Source organism: Podarcis gaigeae (assembly GCF_964106915.1).
Source record: "Podarcis gaigeae genome assembly, chromosome: 3".
NCBI lineage: Eukaryota > Metazoa > Chordata > Lepidosauria > Squamata > Lacertidae > Podarcis > Podarcis gaigeae.
In genome coordinates, this window is record NC_139680.1 from 80,381,293 (window position 1) to 80,395,345 (window position 14,053).

Consider the following 14,053-nt stretch of genomic DNA (forward strand, 5'->3'; position numbering starts at 1 on the left):
AGTTCTCTGCTTAGGAACCACCATGAAGCTTGGCTTTTTCTGCAACTAAAATGCCTTACATCATGACTATTCAAAAGTCTCTCACTGATATTGGCATGTTCTCCTTCTCTTGAACAATAAGCTTTCATGAGGATTGAAATCCATGTTTTCCATTTGTTGCTGACTTTTGATGATACACTGATTTATTGATAAAAGTATTGGTTGGAAACAATTTTGTAACCATAAAACCTAAATGCTCTTGTTAGTGTAAATAGAGTGTGATGCCAAGAGAATTGGGTAGTAACCAAGGATGTGGTGATAACGGGGACATTCTGGTGAGGTGAGAAATGTAGTTCTATCTCACTCCCCATCAAATCGAAACAATCCCATCCCTCATGCTGAAGGGAGGAACCTCTAGAACAGGGTGGTTGAGCTTTTCATAGCAAGTGGGCTGCAAAGGTAGTACAACATGGAACCCATGGGCTGCACACTGCCTTGTTGCACACAGGGGAAGCAAGGCCAAAAGTTGACCCCCCCCCCCCGCTCTTGCGCTACCTTCCTAAAGCTGGCTAAGCGAGGTTCGGGGCTTTGGGAAGGAGGCAGAAGACACTGGCAGGGTCCTAGACCCCTTCTTCCTCCTCTCCAAAGCTGGGAAAGCACCAATTAGGCTTTGTCACGGAGGTGGGAGCACTCTTAAGACCCTGTCTGAGCCCTCATCCATGCTTCCCACACCTCAGCATCTTGCTTATCTGGCTTTGGGAAGGCAGCGTGAGGGCTGGTGTGTGTGCCAAATGTTGCTGAGGACCACCAAAAAGTCTCAAGGGACCACCCTACTCTAGAATAGGTTGCAATGTGAAACACAATATTCATTCATCAAATCTGGTTGACACTTTGAAGAAATGATGCGAAAACATCTTGCCTATAGTTTTCTTTATCAGAAACAGCAGCTATTCCATCAGGCTGAAAGGCTCTTTTGGGGCTCTTCTCCTCAAGTTTTTCCTAGCTGGTTGTTCCTCTGTAAGTAAGAAGTTTCCTCCTCCCCCCCCCCCCATTCCAATCACTTTCCTTTTTTATTACGTATCTTAGATTGTAAATTTGAGGGCAGGGATTGTTATCAGTGCCATTTGTAAGCCACTCTGGGAGTCATCTTTGGCAGAAGAGTGGGAAGAAAGTTCCTTAAATAAATAAAACTAATTTTACAGTTTGTTCAGAAAGTTGTCAGGAAAGTGTACATTTTGTAACGTAGAAAGGTTCTGACCTTCTCTGGAGTTCGTGCACCTTATAGAATGGATCTGAACATTGGAACATTTAATCATACACGCTTAGCTGGCTTCTGGCTGTTTCCCTATATAAATAAGAAATGGGGAGGGAGAGAAATCTATCTGAATCCTCTAGTCAGTATTTCTTCTGCCTGGTTCACATACCAATAGTAGCATGTGCCAAGTTTCACTTGCTACGTCTTCTATCTGAAGAGGAGAGATTATGCATGTTTATTCTATGGTTTCATTATGTATATTGCACATGGTCGTGTGGTCCATCTAACCTGTAATTAGATTTGAGTATGTTTGAGATTGAAAAAACACATTTCACCTCCTTGCTTTAAAATCTTACAGTATTAGCAAGGCAAGTATATTTTTTTTTATGGATAGCTGTTTTTGTATGTTGTAGTTCATCACCAACTACTCTATCAATATAATAGCACAAAAACTTTATATCATTCAACACTAGGTAGCCTCTGTTGCAAACCTTTTAACTTTCAGCTTATCTTCATCAACACATCTATTTTTCAGAAGTTATTAAGGTATTAATAGGTTTGCTGTGTTCTAAAGAATGCATGCATTCAGGTTTTCTGTAGTTGCAATAGTTGGAGATTTGTATCAGTTTGAGATGAGCAAATTATGACATGCTGTAATTTGGAGTCTGCTTTTTTGTTGTTGCAGTTCCCAGAGTGTGGTTTTTTTGGCATGTATGACAAAATTCTTCTGTTCCGCCATGACCTGAACTCAGAAAATATTTTACAGCGGATTACATCAGCTGAAGAAATACGCGAAGGTGACCTCGTTGAGGTTGTTCTCTCTGGTAAATAGGTTTTCAATGTGGTTCCCTTGTTGTTACATAAAGCCATGATATTACCATTGCTTTAAAATGGTTGAAATTTATGGACTGCTTTATAAATATTAAAGGTTACTTGGAATAAAGTAGATGAAATGACACCTTACTGAACCAGCTTCTATAGATGAAAATGGTTGAATTTGTGTGTAAGAATTGGATAATCTTAATTATCTTCTGAATTTTTTGGAATTAGTAAATTGTCAGTTACTTGATCTACAATAGCAATCACTGTGTTCTAAATAGTGTAGAAAGTTCTTCATGCAACCTTTATTAAAAACAGGTTGTTGTTTGTTTTTTTTAAAAAAGTATATAGTTGTATGTCTTACAATGCATGCTTTGTAGGAGTTGAGCATAGTCAACAGTTTCTACCAAAGGCAGTTTGCTGAGGCTACCATTATTTTAAAAAATCATTACCATCAGTCATACTTATAAATACTGCTGTAATCAAGTGGGACTCACTCCCGTTTTATAATGTATTTTTTAAAAGCATTGGCTACAGTTGAAGATTTCCAGATTCGTCCTCATATGCTATATGTGCATTCTTACAAGGCTCCCACTTTTTGTGACTATTGCGGAGAGATGCTTTGGGGCTTGGTACGACAAGGGTTGAAATGTGAAGGTAAGTTTGTCAATAAGTGCATCTTAAGTATGACATGTATCTATGTCCACGTATCTGTTGTCCATGACAATACACACTTTCAGTGATTTAGTGTATTGTACTTCAGTCATATTTAAAAATAAAACATAGTAGGTGTAACTTAAAGAGCAAGACATGTTATTATTTGAATTTGTTTTTCTAAAAGTCTTACAAAGTCAGCAACCACATCCTCCCGATAACGTATTTCTTCTGTGGCAAGCAAAATTTCTGTTTGACAGTGCTACAGAGATATAAACAACCCAATCCTAAGGGTTTTAGGGCTGTCATATTAGGTTTAGGGTATGCAAAGCTAATGTCAGTGCAACATTGGAAGCTGTAGCATTATGCCAATGCTGCAGACAAACATGCTGGTACAAATGTTTTGGTCTGACGTGTTGATTAGAGAAATGTTTCCTTTTCTTGTCACAGCTTTTTATAACATGCAAATAAAGTTCTGAATGGGCATACCTTTTCATGTGGCCCTTGTTCAGTTGGCTGCAGTACCTTCCTCAGTTCCCCTGTCAACAGGCTGTTGTCCAGGTATTAGTAACACAACACTTCATGCTTATTGGCTTTTACTCAACTCCTGTGGTTCCAGCTGAGCCAGGAGTACATTGTTTAGATAGTCTGCCAGGGGAAAGAGAGCTGAGGAAGATCAGCAGCAACATGTATTGCATAACAGGCCCCGTTTTCAGGCTTTAGCTAGGGTGAAGCAGGGTCAGAAAAGCAAGTATTCAGGCCAAAAAAATTCCATGCATTACACAGATCTGCTGATAATTACACCACCACTCCGTTGTGCTAGGAGATTATTAAAATAATATTGAGAGTCAAATTCACCATGTTTTGGCTTGATCTGTCTTTTCTGAAAATATGATCCTAATTTATTACTGTCAATTCTATTTAAATGAATGGTATCATTCATAATAAGTTGTTTATCCCCCTTCCCTAATGCTAATTTTATTAGGGTGTGGATTAAACTACCACAAGCGATGCGCCTTCAAGATCCCAAACAACTGCAGTGGTGTAAGAAAGAGGCGTTTATCTAATGTATCTTTACCAGGATCTGCACTTTCAGTCCCAAGATCAGTGCAAACTGAATACACAGTCGCAGTCACAGAAGAGGTATTTAGATGATTTTTCTCTCTCTTAAGGTGGGATTCCATTCAAGTTGCATATGCTACTGTCATGTGTCAAGGCACATAACCCCAAACCTTCCTTTCGTAAATATGTGGGGCTCTTGGAGCTCCTTATCTGTGTTCTGATTTAATTTGTGCTGAGGTTCAGCTGCTCAAATAGCCTTAGAGTATGCAAGGTATAATCACTAACAACTTCCCCTTTCTTATTCTACCCCTCCAAAGCACAGCAAATTTAATATGGTGTTCCTTTTGTGTGTGTTGTGTTTGTTTATAACCAAATCAGTCACTTAACACTAGGTGATAAAGGTTAACAATGGAAATATTACATATATTAGGTAAAAGTAGAATTTAAGAACCTGAATTATTGCTATTCTGAATGTAATAGGATGAATATATAGTTCAGCAGTGCCCTATTGCTTGAAAGGTGGATGGCTCCATTCATGAGTGTAGATGTTACAGTTGTATTACATTAATAAAAATCCACCCCGTCTGCAATCCAGTAAGGGCTTGATCAGGTTAGATCAGGCCCTCAGTCTGACTTGAACCCTCATCTCACTCACTTTAAGGAATTAAACACCAGCTGGTGGCCATAGCAAAAACAAGGCATGGAGCTTATTAAAAGTGATGGCGGATGTCTTCTGAAGTATTAAGGAGGGCTGTTTAATATCACTGGTAAATGCCAACTATTTGGTTCCAGCTCGAACCTAGGTTGGTGTAGCAATATATGGCTTCTGTGTTATTTAGATTCCTTATTATGGATACTTTTTCCAGGCTTAAGTAGAAACATAAGAAGAGTCCTACTGGATCAGACCAAAGACCCATCTAGTCCAGCATCCTGTTCTCACAGTGGCCAACCAGTTGCCTTTAAATTTGCTATAGTCTTGTTGGTAAAGGAGGCCAGGAAAGGATTGGGGAGCTAGGAATGATAGGAGCCTAGGGAAAATATCAGGAGAATTAGGTCTGCACCACAAGTTCAAGCCCTGCATGTCTGCTTTTCTTTTCAGCGTCCCCTTCTAGAACCCAGTAAGAGGATTCCTTCCTGGAGTGGGCGTCCAATATGGATGGAAAAGATGGTGCTCTGCCGGGTGAAGGTTCCACATACCTTTGCTGTTCATTCTTACACTCGACCCACCATATGCCAGTACTGCAAACGATTGCTCAAGGGTCTCTTTCGCCAAGGAATGCAGTGTAAAGGTAAGAGTATTCACTGCTGCAAGGTTAATACTGTTATTTGTACAGCTTTTTCACATTCTTAGCCATACACCCAAAGCCTGAGTTAAAATTATTTCAGCAAGAAGGGATGCAAGCTTTGAACTACTCCACTAAATCCTCTTTCTGGCTTTTTTTAAAAAAGAGAAGTAAAAAACCAGGCAAAACTATTTTGGTTTTTCACGAACATAGAATATCCCAAGTGCACAGAAACTCCTACCTTCTCACCTTCACTCTCTTAGTATTAGACACCGGGCCACAAACTTTGCAATTGATATGCACAGCATCATAGAATCATAGAGTTGGAAGGGACCCAACCCCCTGCAATGCTGGTTCACAGCTAAAGAAGCCCTGACAGATGGCCATTCAACCTCTTAAAAAACCCTCAATGAAGGAGATGTGAGGGACCAGATGGGAGGCTGGGGTGTGGTCCAGCAGATTAACCTCCAGTTGCAGATCCCTGTTGTAGGCTATTGGCAAAGCAAGCATTTATAAAGCCATCCCCACTTTAAAAAAGCTGTTTGCATTTAATTTATACTCTTACTAAAATATAGTATTACTATACTTAGCTGAGAAACCCACTTACTTTCCTAAGTCTCAAATGTAATCTGTGATTCAGCATGGCAGTATAGTTTTGTTGTTTATATGCCATCAATAGCCTGTGTCTCCAGATCATGGATCATCTTTTTTCTTTCCCCCTGCAGACATATGCCTCTGTATATTTACTACTTGGTATGAACCCTTGTCTTATATTTTGTATGTAAAGTGCTTAGTTACTTGTGGCACTCAATAATACGTTGTTTGTGTAGGGATTAGTTTTTTAGTTTCATAGCAGTAGAGATATTTTAAGTAGAGAGTTCAGTAATAAAATTTGCAAATTAACACACACAAAATATTTTATGTACAATTTAAAAGAAACAGTTTGGGGACATCATTTTCAAGAACATAGCAGTGGTAAATAAACCAGCAAAAAGAACCTGCTGGGGCCTAGCTGTGTTCTTCCAGCACCCTATTGCTTTTCTGTGCTGCCTTTCCTCTGCTGGCATTTTTCTACTGGTTTTTCTCCACTGGCAGCCCACTTGGTTTCTGTGGAAAGCAGAGAGGAGGGATGGTTCATACCCCTGCATGCAATTTCTTGTTGCACATGGCTACTTGGTGAGTGCTTAGATACAAAAACATCCCCAAAATAAATAAAATGTAGGTGTCATGTAAGGGATATTGAAAGAGTTTCTCCATAAATGTATGAGTGAAAGAAACCATTTTTTCTTGCTTTAGACTGCAGATTTAACTGTCACAAACGTTGTGCTTCTAAAGTACCCAAAGATTGTCTTGGAGAAGTTGTGTTCAATGGAGGTAAGAGCAAACATGTTCTGAAATAGTAAAGAATTATTTGTGTATTAATTTTCAGTGTGATGTGCAATATATTTAAAAGGTGAGATAGAAGTATGTAAATGTTCTTACATACTTGAGTTGACTGAAAGTGCTCTCTATCTGCTGAAGTGAAATATATTAACAACTTTGGTCTCTTCAGCAAAGTTGATAGTGAATTTCCATTGAAAGTATTCAGTCTTGTGGTCCCTAGGAGAGTGTCTCAGGAACCATAGGATATTGTGCTGGGGAGGCTGCAAGGCTCTCTGGGTAATTTATGCTGGGTAGCACCACCACCACTGTTTCCCATTTAAGTATTACTAGGTCTGGCAGTAAAGAAATCTAGACCTGAAATATTTATAGTATTCTGAGAGTGGGGAATGCTTTTCTAGACTCCTGCCTTGCTTATGGCAGCAGTCCAATATGTAATTCTCAGTTTCTCTCCTTAAAAGCATAGAGGGTGGGGAAATGCTAGGCAAGGTGAGTAGACCAGATCCCAAATTACAAGAGCAGATTTATTTAAAGTTCAAATTACAAGAGCAGATTTATTTAAAACACTGAAAGAAATAGAAAGCTGTTTTAAATATAAGGAAACTTCTATTTGCTATCCAAGGCAATCTTAGTAATTTACAAATTATTTTCAGCTGACATGCAAAACAGCATGGGTCATCCCAGGCAATTCATAGGAGACATTCAAGGGAGAGATGGAGATCATTTAAAAACCTTGCCCTTTCTTTAAAAAAACCCCTCTGAAGATTCAGTTGGGGGTGGTGGCGGTTAGCTGGCCAGGTAGGTAAGGTATCCACCAACCAAGGGAAGGCAGTTCTACTTGGAATCTTTTAGGTTCATCACATATGCAGATGGAAGGGATAAGAAGTGTGAATGGGCAAATTATCTGATTTTCCTCAACATCACCCCATGGGGTCAGAATGGGGTAAGCAATCTCACATGCATGTGAGGCAGATGTTTTAGATGTGACTTGTGTGTCCTAAAGAAGGACACCAAACCATCAATTTCAGTTGGGTTTCTGCACAGTTCTAAGTGGGATTCAGTGTTGGTGAAGTGTAGGATGCCCAGTGGGGAATATACTATTCCCTCAAAGTCTTGCTGGCCTGTGCAGGCCAGGGCAAGAAGTGAGGAGGGGGCAGACCTTACCCAGTGTTTTCCTTTTACACAGTTTCCCTTCACATTCTATTCTCTTTCCCTTCTCTGCCTAATTTGTTTCAATGATTGATGTGGTTTTCAACGGGTCCCTCCTCAGGGTACCTGGGCTAACTCACCCAACTTCTCCCACCCCTCATCCTGATCTGGACCCCCCCCCCCCAATGTCTCATGATATTAAGGCCCAGTCCAGGGTATCTTTGGAGAATGAAGGGTCTTGGATTCAATGGATCCAAGCCTCTGCTGGACCCTTCAGAATCCTGAGTTTGGGGGCATAAGTTGCTTTGGGGCCTAGTTGTCAGTGGTAACTGTGTTGGTAATATAAACCTATTGTACCTTTGCAGGTATAATAGGGGCTTCTGCAGTGGTGGTGCCTGCCCCCTTGGTAGAGGTCTGTGGGGGGACCTACCTATGTGCAGTTCTGGACCTTAGCCATGGGATTTGGGGATTGGGATCTCTCCATTAGATACTGAAACTGAGGGAAGAAGATAATATGTTTGGACAGCATATGCTTTCACTGGTGCCTTCAGCATCCCACTGCTTCTCCCCTGTTGCAATAAAACTTGAAAGAATTCTTCTGCTGTAGTCGGTAGAAGACTATTTTCAAACATATTACAGTGGGTGGGTGTTTGGATTAACCTTTGTATGCTGAGCTGTGACACTCGCCTGCCCGGCTTGAAAAACTCACTAAAATTAGGGTTGAAAATTGACTCCCAATGCAAGGCTTTTTTCAAGCCTACTAGTTGGGGCGGGGGGGGGGGATCTTTCTTTTGGGAGGGAAGGTTAACCCTAATGAATAGCAGGGTGGAAGTTTGAATGTGTGTAAGTGTGGTTGCGGTGCGCAGAACAGTTTCTCAGGTTCTCAGATTTATCCACTGCACAAAAAAGTTGGGCAACGCAATGGCAGAAGTTGATTCTGGAGCCTCACAGTAGCTGCCATTGATGTATTATACCCTTTGCACTCTGATGGAACTGGCTTCCTAGTTTGACACCTCTGTTTTAATTGCTAGCATTACATAACTCCTAATTTCCTCTGTGTAGGGGAGAATTTACAGAATCTTTTCTAAAGCAGAAATGTTGGAGAGCATGTTTGTGTAAAATTCCTTCTTCATTATTTTGTCTCTGTGCCTGTCTAAAGATACTAGAAAAATCAACCCTGTGTGTGGCAGTTGTGACTGCCTATCCTTGGCTGCCCTGCTCTGTTTGAAGCAGCAGAAAGCTGGGTTTAACTTGCATTAGTATTGAACCAGGTGTAAAGAGAGTTCTGTTCTCTGATTCCCATCCTGTCCACACCCTTCCCTGGAAAGACATAGTCATGATGTTCTTGCATCAGAGGAGAGGGAGTTGGCTGGCACAGGAGGTGGAAGAACTGTGATGATGCCAACTTTCCACTGATGGAGAATTGCCCTGTGTCAGGAAGTACCTACATAGCATGAAGTGGCCTTAGTAAAACAAAAACATAGCCCAATTGTTTTTACTTTTTCTCCTGTCTTGGCTGTGCTTGATTGTGTATATTTGATTTTGTTACATATGTACTGAGGGCTGCAACAGATTTCTAATTCATTCCTGACTAAAATTGTGGTGTAAATGATTTTTCTAACATGAATAATATTAATGAATAATAATATTTTGGAACCTTTTGTTTTTATATGGAATAAGAACCGGCTAGTCCAGGTCAAGATATGGATATGCCAATGGAGGTTGACAGCAGTGAAATGAACAGTGATGGAGGTAGGAGCTTGGATGATACAGAAGAACCCTCTCCCCCAGAAGACAAAATGTTTTTTATGGATCCAGCAGATCTAGATGGGGACAAAGATGAAGAGGCTGTCAAAACTATCAGGTTTGTAAAATCAAAGCATTCCATTGCATGTCTGTGAAGCTCCCTATTAAAAACATTTTTCTGTTGAGAGGAGAATGACTTTTGCTATTCACTTATTATTATTTATTATTGGTTTACAAGAGATGCTTTCTCACTCTTCAGCATAAGTGAAAAACAGCAATTAACAGAATTGATTAAATGTGAAAGTATGTAGGCTTGAACCTATTGGAAGTAGAATCCCCTGTGAGCGTCAACATGGAAATAAATTACATTATTGAAGAATGCTTAGCTATACTGACTAGTTGATGGAAAATGTTATGCTGACCTAGATTTATAGGGCTACTTTATTCTCCTGACCTTAGGCCAAACTCATTCCAGTCCTAATGCAAGTCAATTGATTGAATGGAGTTACATAAGGAATCAATTTTGCTCCTTGTGTGTGTTGCAAGTTAGGTTAAAGGAAACAACTTTTGGCTCATTGGATGTGACCTCTAAAGGGTCATGTGTTTTTACTCCTATATGTACTACTAGAGTAAATTATTTGAATTACAGTTCATACTATTGTTTATAAAAGATGAGATCCAGTGTAGTTTATGGAAATAGAGCAATGGATTTAGAATAGTGTTCAGCCGTGGACTCATTAGGTGGCCTTAAAGAAATTTAAGTCTTAGCTCCATTCTGTAAAGTAGGAATAATAAAGACAGATTTCACTGGGATGTAGTGAGAATGAAAGTGAGGATTGCAAGACTATTTATCTACCTAAAACTCAATTCATGTCTACGGTGTGCTTCAAATCATTTTCCTCTGTAGCAGGGTGGGGAACCTCATGCCTGGGGGCCAGATGTGGCCCTCCGTGCCTCTCTATCTGGTCCTTGAGACTCTCCCCAGCCACAGCTCCTCTGCCAAGGCCACTCCCCTCTGTAGGACTGCTTTGACCCTCCTTGAGTGTTTTTGTGTGGAGGGTGTATGTCCTTAGATTCTGATTTTGCTTCCTGCTTGCCTGCATGGAAGATAAAGAGTGGGTGGATGTGTGTTAAAACTAGTCTACCTTACAAAAGTAAAATTCATGTTCACGGCTCTTTCTGTTACCGTCCCCACTTTTGCTTGTGGCCTTGCCTCCCACCAGCATGTGATTCCCAGAAGGTTGCTTAGGAGGGAATGCAGCCCTCGGACTGAGAAAGATTCCTCACCCTGAATGTACAAACAGGGCATGGACTCAGTACATGGCAACCAGAATGCAGGGCCCTGCTTGGTACCATCTTTCTTAGGCTGTGCTTGTCCTCTCCTCCCATGAGAAGATTTCAGAGTGGAAGTGGAGCTGAGTTCCTGTCCTACTGGGCACGATTCAGGATAGCTGCTATAGTACTTATCTCTCCCTTCAAGAAAAATAGAAGCACAAGAAGATGGTTTTAATTTAGGATAAGACTTAATTTAGGATACGATTTTTGCTCTTTGTTACTGTCTCTATTGCTGTTGGATGTGTGTATATGTGGAAAGAGGACTGAGTTTATATTCAGGTTTGGTTTGATGAAAGAGATCCTCTTGTTTTGTTGGTTCATAGGGCAGGTTTGAGCTTTACCTGCTGCCCAAGAGTTAATAAGTCTGCCTTGGCTTCTTCTATAATGTTGTAAAGGACTTTGACTCCTCATCTAAAACTGTGTCATAGCCCCTTAACATGGTAACATGTCTTGCCTAATCTTGGTGGGGGGGGGGGTTAGTGATATTAAAAACAACTCTCTTGTCATCTGTATGATCATGATGTGCCCTACATAATGTTTTATCTTTAGAAGATTTTTGTTTAAGATGCAAGTAATAGTCAAGAATATTCTACTTGAAGTTTATCCTGAATTATAGCACAGCTATAGGGTGTGCTGAAATATGTATGATTAGAGACATGCATTTCTTTTTTCAACAGCCCATCGACAAGCAATAATATTCCATTAATGAGGGTTGTGCAATCAATCAAGCACACAAAGAGGAAGAGCAGTACAATGGTGAAGGAAGGATGGATGGTTCATTACACTAGCCGAGACAACCTGGTCAGTAATTTTACCTCTACTTTTCAGTGTGATATTTACTTTTAGTTATTTTAAGTCTGGGATGGGGAAACTGTGGCCTTCCAGATACTGTTGGGCTCCCAACTAGCAAGCTAGTGTGACCAATAGTTGAGTTTATGGGAATTGTAGTCCAACATTTAGAGAACCACAAATTCCTCACCTATTTTTTGCTTTAAAAATTGCTTTAAAACTCTCAAGAAAGGAAATGATCTATGCTGCTCTGTTTATGCAAGCAGGGCTTCTTCAGTACTAGCTATGGGAGGAGAAAGAACTCTCTGTACTGGCTGAGCTCTGTCTGCCATTGTAACCAACAGAAGCCTTGTTTGTATGTTGGGTTCAGGATCACAATGGTGTGGTAGGGTCTCCCTTATCCAAGACAAGTTTCCTGAGCCAACTCTGTTGCAGCCTCTGAGGAGCAGCTAGAAAATGGGGTCACAGTATTGTTCTCCCTGTTCCACTGTTTTCCTGCTCAGATCTCCTGAGTCTTAAAGTCTTTGCCTGATGGGGACTTTCCCAAAGTGTTGGGACAGTGATACCTACTGCTGCTGCCCTGGGATAGGAGGTGGTCACAGAAAAAAAAGGGGGGGTCACAGGAGGTACTGAGAAACATCTTGGTCCTATGCATTGCTGCACAGGCTTGAGCTTTAGAGTAGGCACTGTTTGAAAAAGCATAGCTGATAGTACCTTTAAAGGTCATCCTCAGTACAGGCCATTGAAATTGCTAACATGGGTTCTGCTATAGGGTACCAATGTCTGTGTCTTAAAGAGAAACCCTCTCATATTTGTTGCAGAGAAAAAGACATTACTGGAGGCTGGATAGTAAATGTCTTACACTATTTCAGAACGAATCTGGGACAAAGTATTACAAGGTAAGTGATAATATAAATCTTTTTTTTTTTACTTATGTCAGTTTCCATCTAAAGTGTTGTTCCCCTAATGTTAATCTGTAGTTGAAATCCTTCATTTACATCCTTTTCTCTGCACAATACTGTATTTGTGTATTAACTGTTGAACCCTAAATATCAGAGGTATGTGTACAGTTCTTTATCTGTTTATTTGTGTGTTACAGTGCCCAGCCATGCATGGATATTTTATGCCCCTTGAAACCAGATTAGTGAATGTTTGAGGGACTGGGGTAACAGAAGTAGAATACTTACTGAAGAAAAGGATAGCATATATGGGAGGAGGCAAAGGATTGAGAGAGCCAAAATTGATCATGTCCTGTGACATAGCTGGGAATAAGAAGGCTTACAAAGCACCTGACAGGCTGCAAAACTGAAAATAAGCAATTATGTCTGCTTCCTGAGTGGATGGTGAAAGGTCTTCTCACTTTGGATATGGTGTGGTGATTCTGTAATGATGAACTGGGTCATCAGGCTGCTGTAGAAAGATTGATTCTATGGACAATGTAGCACCAGAGATGAAAGGCAATTCTAAACTGTGTCGTGGGAGGAAAATGCCAGTTGGGTCCAGAGCAAAGACAAAACTTTATTAGCGGCCCTTCTTGATTGTCATATTTGTGCTATCCCTAGGAACCTAAAGAGGGACTAAAGCCAAGGCCACTCAGTGCTATCAAAATATTTCTAGTTGAGTTCAGTAGCATACATTTTGTTATTGTTGCATATGCCCTCCACTCCTAGTGTTTAACACCTTTTGTTTCCTTTAGGAGATTCCGCTTTCTGAAATTCTTCAGGTGACTCAGCCGCGGGACTTCTCAAACGTGGTGCAAGGCAGCAACCCACACTGCTTTGAAATAATCACTGACACTATGGTGTACTTTGTTGGCGAGAACAATGGCAGCAATCATCATAATCCTGTTTTGGCTGCTACTGGAGTGGGACTGGATGTAGCGCAGAGCTGGGAGAAAGCTATTCGTCAAGCTTTGATGCCAGTCACGCCTCAGGCTAGCATTTGCACTGCTGGAGGACAAGGGAAAGATCACAGTAAGAGCACAGAAGCACTCTCTTCTTCCTAATGGAGATCTGTGAAGTAATGGGCCCTGGTTCAACAAACTATTTTATGGGTTGCTTATGCCTGCAACATGTCATGGGGCTGGCTCTGTATTTGAATCAGACCTTCAACTGCTACATATTTAGCATTAGTTAGTATGTCAGTGCTGTTCCTCTCGGAGTTGATTCCTGTCTTGCTAATTCTACATATGTAACAATTAAGGGCCTGGTTTTAAAACTGAAACTGTGTGGAATACCATACGAGTAAGCAATGCAACTCTTCCTAGCCCGGTGTTGAAAGCAGGCCTCATGCTGCTAGTGTAGCCTTTCCAAAAATTCTTTCCCTTCCTGTGTGAGTTGTAGCCATTGACTAAACTCATCTGAAGTCATGCCATTTATATTCTAACTATAAAGCAAGCAGGACCCTGCTCATAGAATGCTGACATATAACACAGCTTCAGTGGAGGAACTGAGAAGTCAATTTGGCTTACAGAAAAAAAATGCAGAGAACCGTTGTCCTAGGAGCAGGAGGAACTGTGTACTGATGGCAGGAAGAGAGAGGGTGGTGACATGGGTGTTGACGGTGAAGAGGAGGATTAGAATCCTGACAGAAAGATAAATGA

General features: G+C 40.8%; 1 protein-coding gene across 4 annotated transcripts in view; it reads left to right on the forward strand.

Annotated features, from left to right (window-relative positions):
• PRKD3 (protein kinase D3) overlaps positions 1–14,053 on the forward strand; it is a 53,215-nt gene that overhangs the window by 23,244 nt on the left and 15,918 nt on the right. For all 4 annotated transcript variants that reach the window (XR_014562506.1, XM_083732259.1, XM_083732258.1 and 1 more), the window contains exons 3-11: positions 1,920–2,058; positions 2,579–2,710; positions 3,693–3,850; positions 4,869–5,058; positions 6,349–6,426; positions 9,262–9,445; positions 11,340–11,463; positions 12,273–12,350; positions 13,148–13,424. Coding sequence is in view for 3 of the 4 variants with exons in the window: in XM_083732259.1 (XP_083588385.1) it covers positions 1,920–2,058; positions 2,579–2,710; positions 3,693–3,850; positions 4,869–5,058; positions 6,349–6,426; positions 9,262–9,445; positions 11,340–11,463; positions 12,273–12,350; positions 13,148–13,424 (1,360 nt within the window). In the remaining variant the exon portion in view is untranslated. The remainder of the gene's footprint in view (positions 1–1,919; positions 2,059–2,578; positions 2,711–3,692; positions 3,851–4,868; positions 5,059–6,348; positions 6,427–9,261; positions 9,446–11,339; positions 11,464–12,272; positions 12,351–13,147; positions 13,425–14,053) is intronic.